The sequence below is a fragment of the Dermochelys coriacea genome, chromosome 8 (genome assembly GCF_009764565.3).
Source record: "Dermochelys coriacea isolate rDerCor1 chromosome 8, rDerCor1.pri.v4, whole genome shotgun sequence".
Classification (NCBI taxonomy): domain Eukaryota; kingdom Metazoa; phylum Chordata; order Testudines; family Dermochelyidae; genus Dermochelys; species Dermochelys coriacea.
The window spans coordinates 97,548,983-97,561,388 of record NC_050075.1 but is presented as its reverse complement, the minus strand read 5'-3'; the positions used below and the strand labels follow the sequence as shown (position 1 = coordinate 97,561,388).

The 12,406-nt window shown below is 42.4% G+C and overlaps 1 protein-coding gene across 5 annotated transcripts in view; it reads right to left on the bottom strand.

Annotated features, from left to right (window-relative positions):
- The window catches only part of SLC1A7 (solute carrier family 1 member 7), a 94,218-nt gene that overhangs the window by 19,286 nt on the left and 62,526 nt on the right, over positions 1–12,406 (bottom strand). For all 5 annotated transcript variants that reach the window (XM_043520312.1, XM_043520314.1, XM_038411895.2 and 2 more), the window contains 2 exons: positions 4,406–4,505; positions 808–1,041 (listed from right to left, as the gene is read on the bottom strand). In XM_043520312.1, the coding sequence (XP_043376247.1) occupies positions 808–1,041; positions 4,406–4,505 (334 nt within the window). The remainder of the gene's footprint in view (positions 1–807; positions 1,042–4,405; positions 4,506–12,406) is intronic.

Sequence of the window (12,406 nt, the reverse complement as noted above, 5' to 3'; positions counted from 1 at the left end):
GAGAGTGTTGAGAGGGAGCCTGAAAGGTCTTTTCCAACACTAATATCTATGACTGTAAGATCATCAATCATCATCATCATCTGTGAGTCTGGGGAATACAAATGCATCTGAAGCTACAAACTTTTATGTGTTGTTCTACTTAAAAATAGCCTTAAACTTTCAAACTTCATTAGAACTAATAAAGCCACCCAAAACACAATTTGCTCCTGATTTCACTGTGCAAAATATACTGTACTATATTTCAGTTAGCAAGTTATTAAATTTTATAAAATCCTATAAAATGAAATTTATAATAGAGACGCTGACAGTCCCTTTAATTTTTATGGCCTTTAGTTGGAACCATTATGATTTCAGGAACATATGGATGCAGTGTAGACTAGGTAGCCCAGGAGACACTGGAAGTTCCTAGGTTCTGTTCTCAGCTCTGGAACAGACCCTCCATGTGACTTTGGACAAGTCACTTAACCTCTCTGTGTCTCTGTTTATCCGTTGGTAGAATGGGAATAATGATTTTTATAATATTGACAGTAATTAGCACATTGGACCACAGATTCTGGAAGCCCTAGCATCTGTTGAGTGAAACTGACATGATTCTTGTCCGTTTCATAGCGGTCACCCACCACATAGCAGCAATTTCACTCAGCAGCCGCTGAAATCCTGGGGGGTATTTTTCATTTTTCATCAGGTCCAGAATTGGAATGAATTCAAATTTTGAAATATTGGCATTTCCTGCGCACCTGAACTTCCAAGTTTCAGACAGCTCTAATTAGGAAATCAGAGGTATTTAGTAATATCAGTGCTTAATACCTGGATGATGTGGCCAGAGCAATTAGCAAGGCTTGAAGAATCCCTCTGATGAAAACAATAGGGTTTTTCTTGGTGATAAAGAAGTACATCATTGGCAGAATGAACAGTCCATGAACCACCAGACCACAAACCACAGTAATGGCATAAAAGCCCAACTTCTTCCCAATAGCTGTAGGATCATCCATTTCCAAGATCTTGCCAGCAATAAGAAACACTATTCCAAAAGGAAAATACCTATGTGAACAGAGAGGGACATTTATCACTATGAGCCAGATCATTTCCACCAAACAATTTAGTGAGATAACAAGTTCCTGTACTTTCATTTCAGTACAGACTTAGGACTCAACCATTCAGTGTTTAATAAGCATGGAGGGTGTTCAGAATTTTATAGGAGCATCTTGCAGGGCTGGACCCTTATTCCTTTTCCATTCACGAGTTCTGGGAAAATGTTTTTATATCAAATTATTAGTAATGATACTGTTTTCTACTGACTGGCCCGTAGGACACACACAACACACTCAAATACCATTTGTTAATAAAGCAGTGTATATCTAATCTCTCCCTCCATGTATGCATTTTAAGGTTCCCAACACCATAGTAGTTAAGGCCCAGATCCACAAAGGCACTTAGTTCCAGTTTTGGATCCACTGTTACCCACAAAACTGTCACTGAATCCCGAAAGTGCCTAAACTCACTCGGCACCTATGTTTTCATGGTAATAGTTCCCTAGGTGCCTATTTTTCTGCCTCTGGGCACATGCACTGCTGCCTCACTCTTGGGGTCCGGATACCTATCTCCTGCCTAAGCCCCAGTGTGAGTCACAGACCATGACAAGATAGGCGCTCAGACACCTAAGTTGCATATAAGATCTGATCCAGAAGGCATGCTCAGAGCCTGCCTACCAGATAGAATCTGAATGGGACCCTAACAGGAAGAAGAAGTGGTTCTGGTACCCACCTTATAACAGCCCAAGGGTTAATACAGTCACCTGGTATGTGAGAGACCCGGTTCAGTTCCCTCCTCCCTGGATTTGAACAGGTGTCTGCCACGTCTCAGGAGACTGCTCTAACCACTGAGCTATGGGATACTCTGGTTGCAGGGAGGGGAGGTTGCTCACTGTGTCTTCTGCTGAAGATGTTCCAGTGTGGATAAATAATGAAACAGTGACTGGAGCAGGGGGAGTGGACCAGGATCTCTAAGCACTGGACTACAGAGTCATTCTCTCTCTCTCTCTCCTCATGACTGTTTAAGTATTTATTCACAATGGAACAGTCATGGGTTGAGAGCGAGGTGGGAGACCCCCTCATTCAAATCCTTTCTCCTCCTCCGGCAGAAAGGGAGGAATTGAATCTGGGTTTCTCACATTCCCGGTGAGTGCTGTAATCTCTGGGCTAAAAGTTATAAGCTGGGCATTGCTCTTGCTGCTGCTGCAGTGATACTTTCCTACCTCAAAGCACTTTGAGAGCCTCAGATGGAAGGTGCTATGTAACTACAATGTATTAATGATGTAGTAGCAGTATTTACTCATTATTAAGAATGTTCACAAAAGTGCTGAAGAGCCGTTCTTAAATTAGTGACATTGATGTAAAGAGCGAATGTCAATTATATTTTGAAAGTTGTCCCCTCTCCTCCCTCCCCCCCGCCACACACACACACATTTAATTTTAACAGCATCCCAGAAATTGAGAGCAGCATTTTAGGGATAAAGCTATGAGCAGAGGCAGACTGAGCTTTTGCAGGGCCCTGGACCAGAGGAATTGGAGGCCCCCCCCACCCCTTCCGCCTGCAGTTGTGTTTCCCCCACCCCCAAAGCACTCCTGCCAGGGAGTGGAGTCAGGGCATGGGGGCTTCCCCTGCTCCCTGGCAGGAGCACCAGGCAGGTGGAGCAGGGCAAGCCTCCGCGCCCTGACTCCACTCCCCAGCAGGCGTGCCAGGTGGGTGGAGCGGGTTGGGGCAAGGAGTCACCCCAATTGTCCGCGGGCCCCAGGCACGGGCCCTGTTGACGCAGTGGCTAATCTGCCACTGGCTATGGGAGATGCAAGAGCCAAGTTGTGAATCTAAGGGTATGTCTACACTGCAATTAGACACCCGCAGCTGGCCCATGCCAGCTGACTCGGGTTTACGGAGATCAGGCTAAGGGGCTGTTTAATTGCAGTATAGACATTTGGGCTTGGGCTGGAACCTGGGCTCTAGGACCCTGTGAGGTGGGAGGGCCACAGAGCTCGGGCTGCAGCCCGAATACCTATACCGCAATTAATCAGCCACTTATCCTGAAATGTGTAACCCCGAGTCAGCTGGCATGGACCAGCTGCAGGTTTTTAATTGTAGTGTAGACATGCCCTAAGATTTTTTTTATCATGCCAAAGGCTACTATTAGACAGATGCATTTCTATTGCTTTTCAAGGAATTTTCCTCCCAAGTTAGAAAGTTTTTGTTAATCAGTGGAAGGATTTGAAAAGTTCTAGGCCCTGGAACTTTTTACAATTTTGCGTATTCTTTAGGGTCTTCTAAGTTATGGATATTTCTAGTAACCTAACTTCAGATCTGCTCATTTACAACCAGGTAGGTCTATGGTATAAAGTGCATAAAACAGAGAGCCAGATGCTCGGGTCTGTCTGAGCTATGCTTGGCATGGGTCCTGGGATTGGGAATGAAGGTGGGCCATACTTTTTCTATTGGTAAGGATTTATGCTCTCTCTTGCACTAGGTAGCTTGTAACCCCACAGGTGCAGCTATGAAGCATGCACTGGCCATTTAAAGACAAGTGAACTTCCAGTCACTCTGACCCCTGGTCAAAAAGGATACCAGATATGGAGCAGTGCAGTTGGGATTGTAGTGGGATGACTTTACCAGTATAGCTATTTCTGTGTCAGACTACATCCACACTGCTGTTGTGTTGATATACCTACACCGGTAAGAGATTTGCGCTGCTCGAGAATGGGGAATAGCAATTTTGCAATAACTGAGGGTTATTTCGATAGGAGACAAACATGAGTATAGATGTGTGGCTGGCTCTGCTAAAAATAGATGAATTCTACTGGGCTAACTTTTGTTATACCAGGTCTAAGCCACCTTTCCATTCTCCTGATCTGGGGTCAGACTTGCCACCAATCTAACTTACGGGCATTCTAAGTTATTTTGGCTAGAGTGGTCCCTTAGGGCCTATTCTGCTGGTTGGGGATTGCCAGAGGGCTGTGCACTGTCATTCTGTCCCTTCATGCCCCTGCACACACCACTGGCGATGCCGTCTACATCTGGAGCAGGTGGCATAGACCTAAATATGTTGCTTTATGGCACCCAGGAATTCCCCTTTGTTAGGGGAATCCCTGGCATCTGTGTTGAGAGCTCTGTCCTCTTTATGCCACTGGAGTGGTGCAAAGGGAACAGAGCCAGGGATCAGCATCTGGCCTGGAATGATTGCATAACTTCCTTCAAGTACTAACGCCATACAAAGTTGAGGTTGTTGTCCCTCATGAATTTGCCTGGAAACAAGATTACATCATCTCAGAGCATTTTTTTCTGTTGAAATATACTTCAACTTTTTAAAAACTTTAAAACTTTTTAAAAGATATTTTTGCTTGATAAAACAGCTACTTACCACACAGAAACTGCCACTATCTTCATGACGGATTCATTTAAACACTGGCAAAAACTGACCAAGGGAACTCCACTGTTACCCATTCTGCCCAGCATTATACCTGCAATCAAACACATTATTGTTTTAATTCTCATTTACTCTTGAAAATCCCCAACATACTCCTTCTCTACTGCAACTCAAAGTGAACTAAGTGTGGGGTGTCTAGCTGGCTTAGATAATTGGTAGTGGGATAATCCAACAAATCTCTGTGTTGTAGAAACACAGAAATATAAATCACACAAACACATATAGGGCATGGAGGACAACCCTTGGTTCTTCAGCTCCACAAAGACAAACATCTACCATTTAAGCTAAAGGAGATCTCTTTTGAGTTCCCACTAGGAAATCCCTCGCCTTCTATGCACCAGTCACTAGAGGGCAACAACACTGACATTATATTTATATATATATATATATATATGAGAGAGAGAGAGAGAGAGAGAGAGAGTGTGTGTGTGTGTGTGTGTGTGTGTGTGTGTATTTTAGGGTAAAACTGATAACAGGAGCCTTTTTCTTCTGGCTCACCAGTTTAAATCCAGCCCAGACTGGCAGTGACCAAAAGCCATTATCTGACGTCTGTGAAATTAATTTGGTCTCAGACCAGTTTCTAGTGCATAAGCATCTATAAGATAAAAGCCACCCTCACAACTGGTTCTTTTTGCCACCCTGGCTTAGCAGCCTTAGCAGAATCAAGCAAATGCACATGAATGAACAAGGAACAGCCAAACTACTGCACAAGACTAATCAGCAAAGAAAACAAACACATTCATAAGCAATCAACAGTCATAAAGGTAGGGGATCTAGTTCCAAGAATAGTTATGTAACTCTATATTTTCTGTATGGTGTTATGTTTGTTATTAGGTATACATTATTAAAACTTATCTATCATGTTACTATTTAACTAATTTGCTGCAGTGATCCCCTGTGAGGATTCTAACGGATCATGTTAATCACTCAAGGAAGCATTTCACAAACAAACTGCACCAAATCAATTTATGTTTGAAGAGGACTTTACAAGAAAACAAAGCTGTGAGTGGGGTGCACTCTAACAGTTATTCTGGATGGACAGAATGTTTGGTTTGACTGAGGGCCCATGCTCTCTCACTTGGAGTGCACATCTGCATTTGCAGGCCAGGTCCCAGATTATAATGGTTCCAAGACAATCCCCTCCTGATGCAGGGGAGTGAGCCACTTAGATGTCAGACCCAACAATTTCACAATAACAATGCATGCAGGATGTGGGTTTATATGTTAATATTCATCTAGCTGTAAATTTCTGGTCACAAACCACATTATATTTTATTAACAATGTTGCTCATTTATGCTAACAGAATGTTAATTACAAAGTTCAGCTTTTTAAGCTAGACTGGCTTTATTAAGCCATGGCATCTTTTCAAAAGTCTTAGCTTTCTAACTTAGTAGAATGCTGAAGAGGGGAAATGGATCACCTCTTATTTTACAGGAATAATTGTGATTTGCTTACAAGAAGACTCTTTCATGTCTGAGTATGGCAAGTGCTGGCAACAGGAGAGGTAGCAGGCAAGACTGGAGGCTGCTGAATGATGATTATATGACTCACTGGTCTCTTAAAGCAGTAGTTCTCAACCAGGGGTATGTGTACGCCTGGGAGAACACAGAGGTCTTCCAGGGGGTACATCAACTCATCCAGATATTTGCCTAGTTTTACAGCAGGCTACATAAAAAGCACCAGCGAAGTCAGTACAAACTAATATTTCATACGACTTGTTTATACTCCTCTATATACTATACATGGAAAAGTAAGTACAATAAATACACTAAGGGATGGTTTCAAGAAATGTTCATCAACAGTAAAACCTCACCAGTTTACCCTACTGTCATTTGCACAAGCCCCTTTCTGCAGCCATTACGTAAGAAGCCCAAGTGGTCATTTCCAAGCAAAGTTTTTACTCTCGGTGATTTATAAGATGATTTCCAATTCTTCAAAATTTGCGCTAGACTCTCACCTCTTATCCATCACACACACCCCAACAGGGCCACACTTACCCAGCTAGGTGCCCTAGAAGGCTGCCTAGATGAGGCCCTGAATCAGTGCATTTTAAAGCGCCTTTTTCACATCCCTTCTCTGGCCAACACTGCCTATTTTGGGGCAGAGTTGGCCAGAACCAGACACAACCTTGAAATTGAGAAGAAGGCTTTCTTCCTAAGCTAAGATTGCTAAACCACTCACCTCCTGCTTCCAGAAAAAGAAAAAGCAGGTTTCTGTTACTAAGAGAGGATGGGCCTGATTCTCAGTTATGCTAAAGCCTCTTTACGCCACTCTGGCAGTTATGCGTTATGCCCACGTTAAAGCCCCTTTACTTTGCTAGAATGGTGTAAAGGGGCCTTGGTGTAAATGAGAATCAGGCCCAATGACTGAGCAGAACTGCTATGAAGCACCCAGTGCCAAATGAATTATTTTGATGTATATTGTGATATTTTCATACATAACATATTTGGAGTGATACTTTCCTTTTCCTCCAAGGCCCATCCACACATCCTCCATTTGATCCCTGCCACTTCATTTTTCCCTAGGATGGGAGGAAGGTGATGTAGAGCTCCTGCCAAAGGTCAAGAAATACCCTGTTAAGTGAATTGCTCTATGGGAAATTTGTCCGGCTCCTAGAAGCAGAACACATAGGTGGTCTTAAGTAGCAGAATCTTATGTTTCCACAGCCACCAATCTGACACGATCTAAAAACAAACCTTTAATGCACATATATAATTCTTCTCCTGTCTCTCCATCACAGTCATAGGTTTTTCAAGTGATGGGCACGTGGTATGGCCCAGTCTGAAGCCCTGGCATGATCTTTTATAGTGCATGGTTCTTCCAGGAGCTGGCAGATCAACAGATGTTCCATGGTTTGTGTTTCACTGCAGTCACATGTCTGGGTCATTGGAATAACACTACTGCTGCATATTGATTGTTGACCTGCCAGCTCTTGTTCAGAGGCAATTTAAACTTGTCAGGTCAACCAATCCTTCTCTGCACTTGTGTGAATGTATTCAGTAACATTGACGTGCATTTTAATGTCCTTGCTGAGTAGTTTGAATTGTGTGTGCTACATTTCCAGCCAAATAGCCGTTAGTGAATTTTTAAGCAGTTCTGTTGCATCTAGGAAGCTTTCCCACAATTTCAGGTGGCTAACTGCCATGGTGTGACTATGTAGAAGATGTCCATTATTTTCCACCTGTTGTAGTAATTCCAGTTTGCTTGTGACCAGTCTCCTGATATCTGGTGGAGCAATTCCAATAAGCACATAATGGCTGTTCACGTTTGTTGGTTTTAGACATCCTGTGATGTAGTAGCTGCTGTCAGTAAACACAGGATCCAGCTCCTTTGCATGAGCCAATCTTTCCAACACCTGACATGCATATTCGGCTGTAGAATAGAAAAGTGCAAATGTGGTGGCTCTTAGTATTGCTGGGCTGGTTTGCCCTTTTGAATTTGCAAGTTTCCTGAGTATGTTGTACTGGGTGCTAACTTTGCCTCTTTTCTTCTCCATGTGTACCTTGAAGGAGAGACTGAAGTCTAATGTCACCCCAAGGTAGACAGGATTCCAGCAGTGAACAAGTGATATCCCATTCCAGATGATGTTACATTGTTTATTGGCCTCATGATTCCAAAGTTGGAAGAGACTTGCTTGCATTTTGGCTGGGTTAGCATATAATTGGTTCTTGGGGTAATAGACCGAGAGCCCAGACGGTGCCAAAGTTAGCGTAGTTTCAATTTGGGCAAGATCCTTGGCGTGTGCAGTGATGCATGGATCGATAGAATAGATAAAACTTGTGCTGAGATGGATTGGTTGATCATGGATGTAGATGTTGAAATGTATTGGTGAGAGTACACTCCCTTTTGGTAGGCCATTTTTCTGTTGCTGCCATTGGTTCTCCTTCCCACACAGTTCAATGTAAAACGTCAGTGCTCTGGTAGAGGTTGTATCAGTTGTATGAGGCAGTGATCTTTCATCATGTTGTATACTTTAGTGAGGAGCCTTCAGTGATTCACTGTGTCATATGCTGCTGATAGGTCGACAAACACAGGGCCTGTTACCATACCCTTTTCAAAGCCATCTTTGATGTACTGAATGATATTCACCACTTGACCAGTGCATTAATTGCCTGGTGGAATCCATGCTTGCTCATGTTTTTCAATGAATGGTGATAGGTGGTTTAGGATAAGAGATGCTCGTACAGTTTGTAGAAATTACATAGTTGTGATATAGGCCTGAAGTTCTTTGGCTCCATTGCATTCTTCCCCGGCTTCAGGAGTGTCACAACATGTGCTCGTCGCCAGATTCTTAAGTATAAAATTACAACCATATAATAAATGGGTATACACGGCTGAGTTCCCTTTGGTGCTGTAACTATGCCAGGAGAATTTAACATAATCACCAACCATCCTCTACCTTGGTACAGTTGATCAACTGGTCTATGGCAAGATGTAAGTGTGTATATCTAAAAACTGACCACAGCTAACATGGTTATAGGTTAGCCCAGCGGTCTAATGGCTGTTCTGTGCACCCCTACGCAGAGACAAGGGCTCAGCTCCTGACCTCTTGATCCCTGAGTCAGCAGAAGTTGGAAGCACTGCTGAGACAGCATGCTCAGCTCTAGGGAGCAGAGAAATGGTTTGATGACTCAATAGCATATGCATCCCCTTTAATCTAATGAATACTAGTAGTGAAGAATCAGGGGGTAGCTGTGTTAGTCTGTATCCACAAAAACAACAAGGAATCCGGTGGCACCTTAAAGACTAACAGATTTATTTGGGCATAAGCTTTCGTGGGTAAAAAACCACTTCTTCAGATGCATGGAGTGAAAATTACAGATGCAGGCATTATATAATGACACATGAAGAGAAGGGAGTTACCTCACAAATGGAGAACCAGTGTTGACAGGGCCAATTTGAAAAAGTAACAGATTTTTTAGATAAAGGAAATGCAGTGGATCTAATTTACCTAGATTTCAGTAAGACATTTGATACCATGCCACATGGGGAATTATTAGTTAAATTGGAGAAGATGGGGATCAATATGAACATCAAAAGGTGGATAAGGAATTGGTTAAAGGGGAGACTGCAACGGGTCCTACTGAAAGGCGAACTGTCAGGTTGGAGGGAGGTTACCAGTGGAGTTCCTCAGGGATCGGTTTTGGGACCAATCTTATTTAATCTTTTTATTACTGACCTTGGCACAAAAAGTGGGAGTGTGCTAATAAAGTTTGCAGATGATACAAAGCTGGGAGGTATTGCCAATTCGGAGAAGGATCGGGATATTATACAGGAGGATCTGGATTACCTTGTAAACTGGAGTAATAGTAATAGGATGAAATTTAATAGTGAGAAGTGTAAGGTTATGCATTTAGGGATTAATAACAAGAATTTTAGTTATAAATTGGGGACGCATCAATTAGAAGTAACGGAAGAGGAGAAGGACCTTGGAGTATTGGTTGATCATAGGATGACTATGAGCTGCCAATGTGATATGGCTGTGAAAAAAGCTAATGCGGTTTTGGGATGCATCAGGAGAGGCATTTCCAGTAGGGATAAGGAGGTTTTAGTACCGTTATACAAGGCACTGGTGAGACCTCACCTAGAATACTGTGTGCAGTTCTGGTCTCCCATGTTTAAAAAGGATGAATTCAAACTGGAGCAGGTACAGAGAAGGGCTACTAGGATGATCCGAGGAATGGAAAACTTGTCTTATGAAAGGAGACTTAAGGAGCTTGGCTTGTTTAGCCTAACTAAAAGAAGGTTGAGGGGAGATATGATTGCTCTCTATAAATATATCAGAGGGATAAATACAGGAGAGGGAGAGGAATTATTTAAGCTCAGCACCAATGTGGACACAAGAACAAATGGGTATAAACTGGCCACCAGGAAGTTTAGACTTGAAATCAGACGAAGGTTTTTAACCATCAGAGGAGTGAAGTTTTGGAATAGCCTTCCAAGGGAAGCAGTGGGGGCAAAAGATCTATCTGGCTTTAAGATTCTACTCGATAAGTTTATGGAGGAGATGGTATGATGGGATAATGGGATTTTGGTAAGTAATTGATCTTTAAATATTCAGGGTAAATAGGCCAAATCCCCTGAGATGGGATATTAAATGGATGGGATCTGAGTTACTATAGAAAATTCTTTCCTGGGTATCTGGCTGGTGAATCTTGCCCATATGCTCAGGGTTTAGCTGATTGCCATATTTGGGGTCGGGAAGGAATTTTCCTCCAGGGCAGATTGGAGAGGCCCTGGAGGTTTTTCGCCTTCCTCTGTAGCATGGGGCATGGTTGACTTGAGGGAGGCTTCTCTGCTCCTTGAAGTCTTTGAACCATGATTTAAGGACTTCAATAGCTCAGACATGGGTGAGGTTTTTCATAGGAGTGGGTGGGTGAGATTCTGTGGCCTGCGCTGTGCAGGAGGTCGGACTAGATGATCAGAATGGTCCCTTCTGACCTTAGTATCTATGAATCTATGAATCTATGAATTCAATCAGGGTGGATGTAGTTCACTCCCAATAATAGACGAGGAGGTATCAATTCCAGGAGAGGCAAAGCTGCTTTTGTAATGAGCCAGCCACTCCCTGTCCCTATTCAAACCCAAATTAATGGTGTTAAATTTGCAAATGAATTTTGCAGGACTTCTCTTCATGTGTCATTATATAATGCCTGCATCTGTAATTTTCACTCCATGCATCTGAAGAAATGTTTTTTTACCCACGAAAGCTTATGCCCAAATAAATCTGTTAGTCTTTAAGGTGCCACCAGACTCCTTGTTGTTTTAGGAGTGAAGAGACTCCTGTCTAGTAATCCTTGGCTCAGCTGGACGGTCGGTGGCTGTGATATGGTGTTTTGAGGGTTGAGTGTTAAATCATTGAAAATTAGGGGATCTCAGGTTAACAACAAGGATGCAAGTGGGACTCCATATCTTGCGGAAACAAAAGGGAGAGAAAAATGTGATACTGACAGGCTGGAATTTTGCCCCCTTTACTAATGCAAACCATGCATAAAATAAGAAAAATCAAAGGTGCTTTTGGAACCACATCTGCTGAACAGATTCCCTTCCAAGTTCAACATCATAAACACAGATAAAGGGATTCTTTTTATCAGCATCTCTATGTGAAAATCATCACTTTACCATTATCAGAAGGACCATGGGCATGTCTAAAGGAGGGGTAAAATTCCCTTCCCTCTGACTCAAATTGTAGCCCACTTAGAAAACATTTCAATAAATAAAGAAATAAATCTACTGCAGTTAGATAACATAAAGAGTTCTATTGAGTTCTTCAGGCCCATAAAACTGAACGTTCTAAATTGATAAGAGCTCTCAAAGTCCATTACAATAAGCCTCCTAGATAATACATAATTACTAACATTGAACTATGGTACAAATAAAACTGTAGTGGGGACATTCAATGAAAGCAAAAAACTGCAAATTTAAAACTAATAAAAGGAAATATTTTTTCACACAATGCATAATTATCCTGTGGAACTCAAAGCCTCAAGATATCACTGAGGCAAGCATTTAACAGGATTTTAAAAACTGGGTATTTTATATTGATAACAAATGCATCCAGATTTATATTACTAATGATAAAACCAATATCTGGGAAGGGATATAAACCTTCATGTTTCAAGGCATAAGGCAGCCTCTAACTAAAGGGAGTTAAGAAGAAACTTTCCCTGTGCATAATTATCCTGTTCTTGCCCATTGCAAGATTTCTTCACCTTCCTCTGAAGCTTCTGGTTCCAGCCATGGTTAGAGACAGGATAGTGGATTAGAAGTACCACTTCCTCCTACTGGACAGAATCAGAACTGGTCAGCTGTGTGTCAGCCCCTGTACTGCTAATCTTCCTTTCTCTCAAGTGGTAGATGCAAGTGCTTTTAAAATAGGTGGGGTCTGAGTTCTATCCATGAAGTTGTGAACAGCCACAGTATGCAGCACTGGG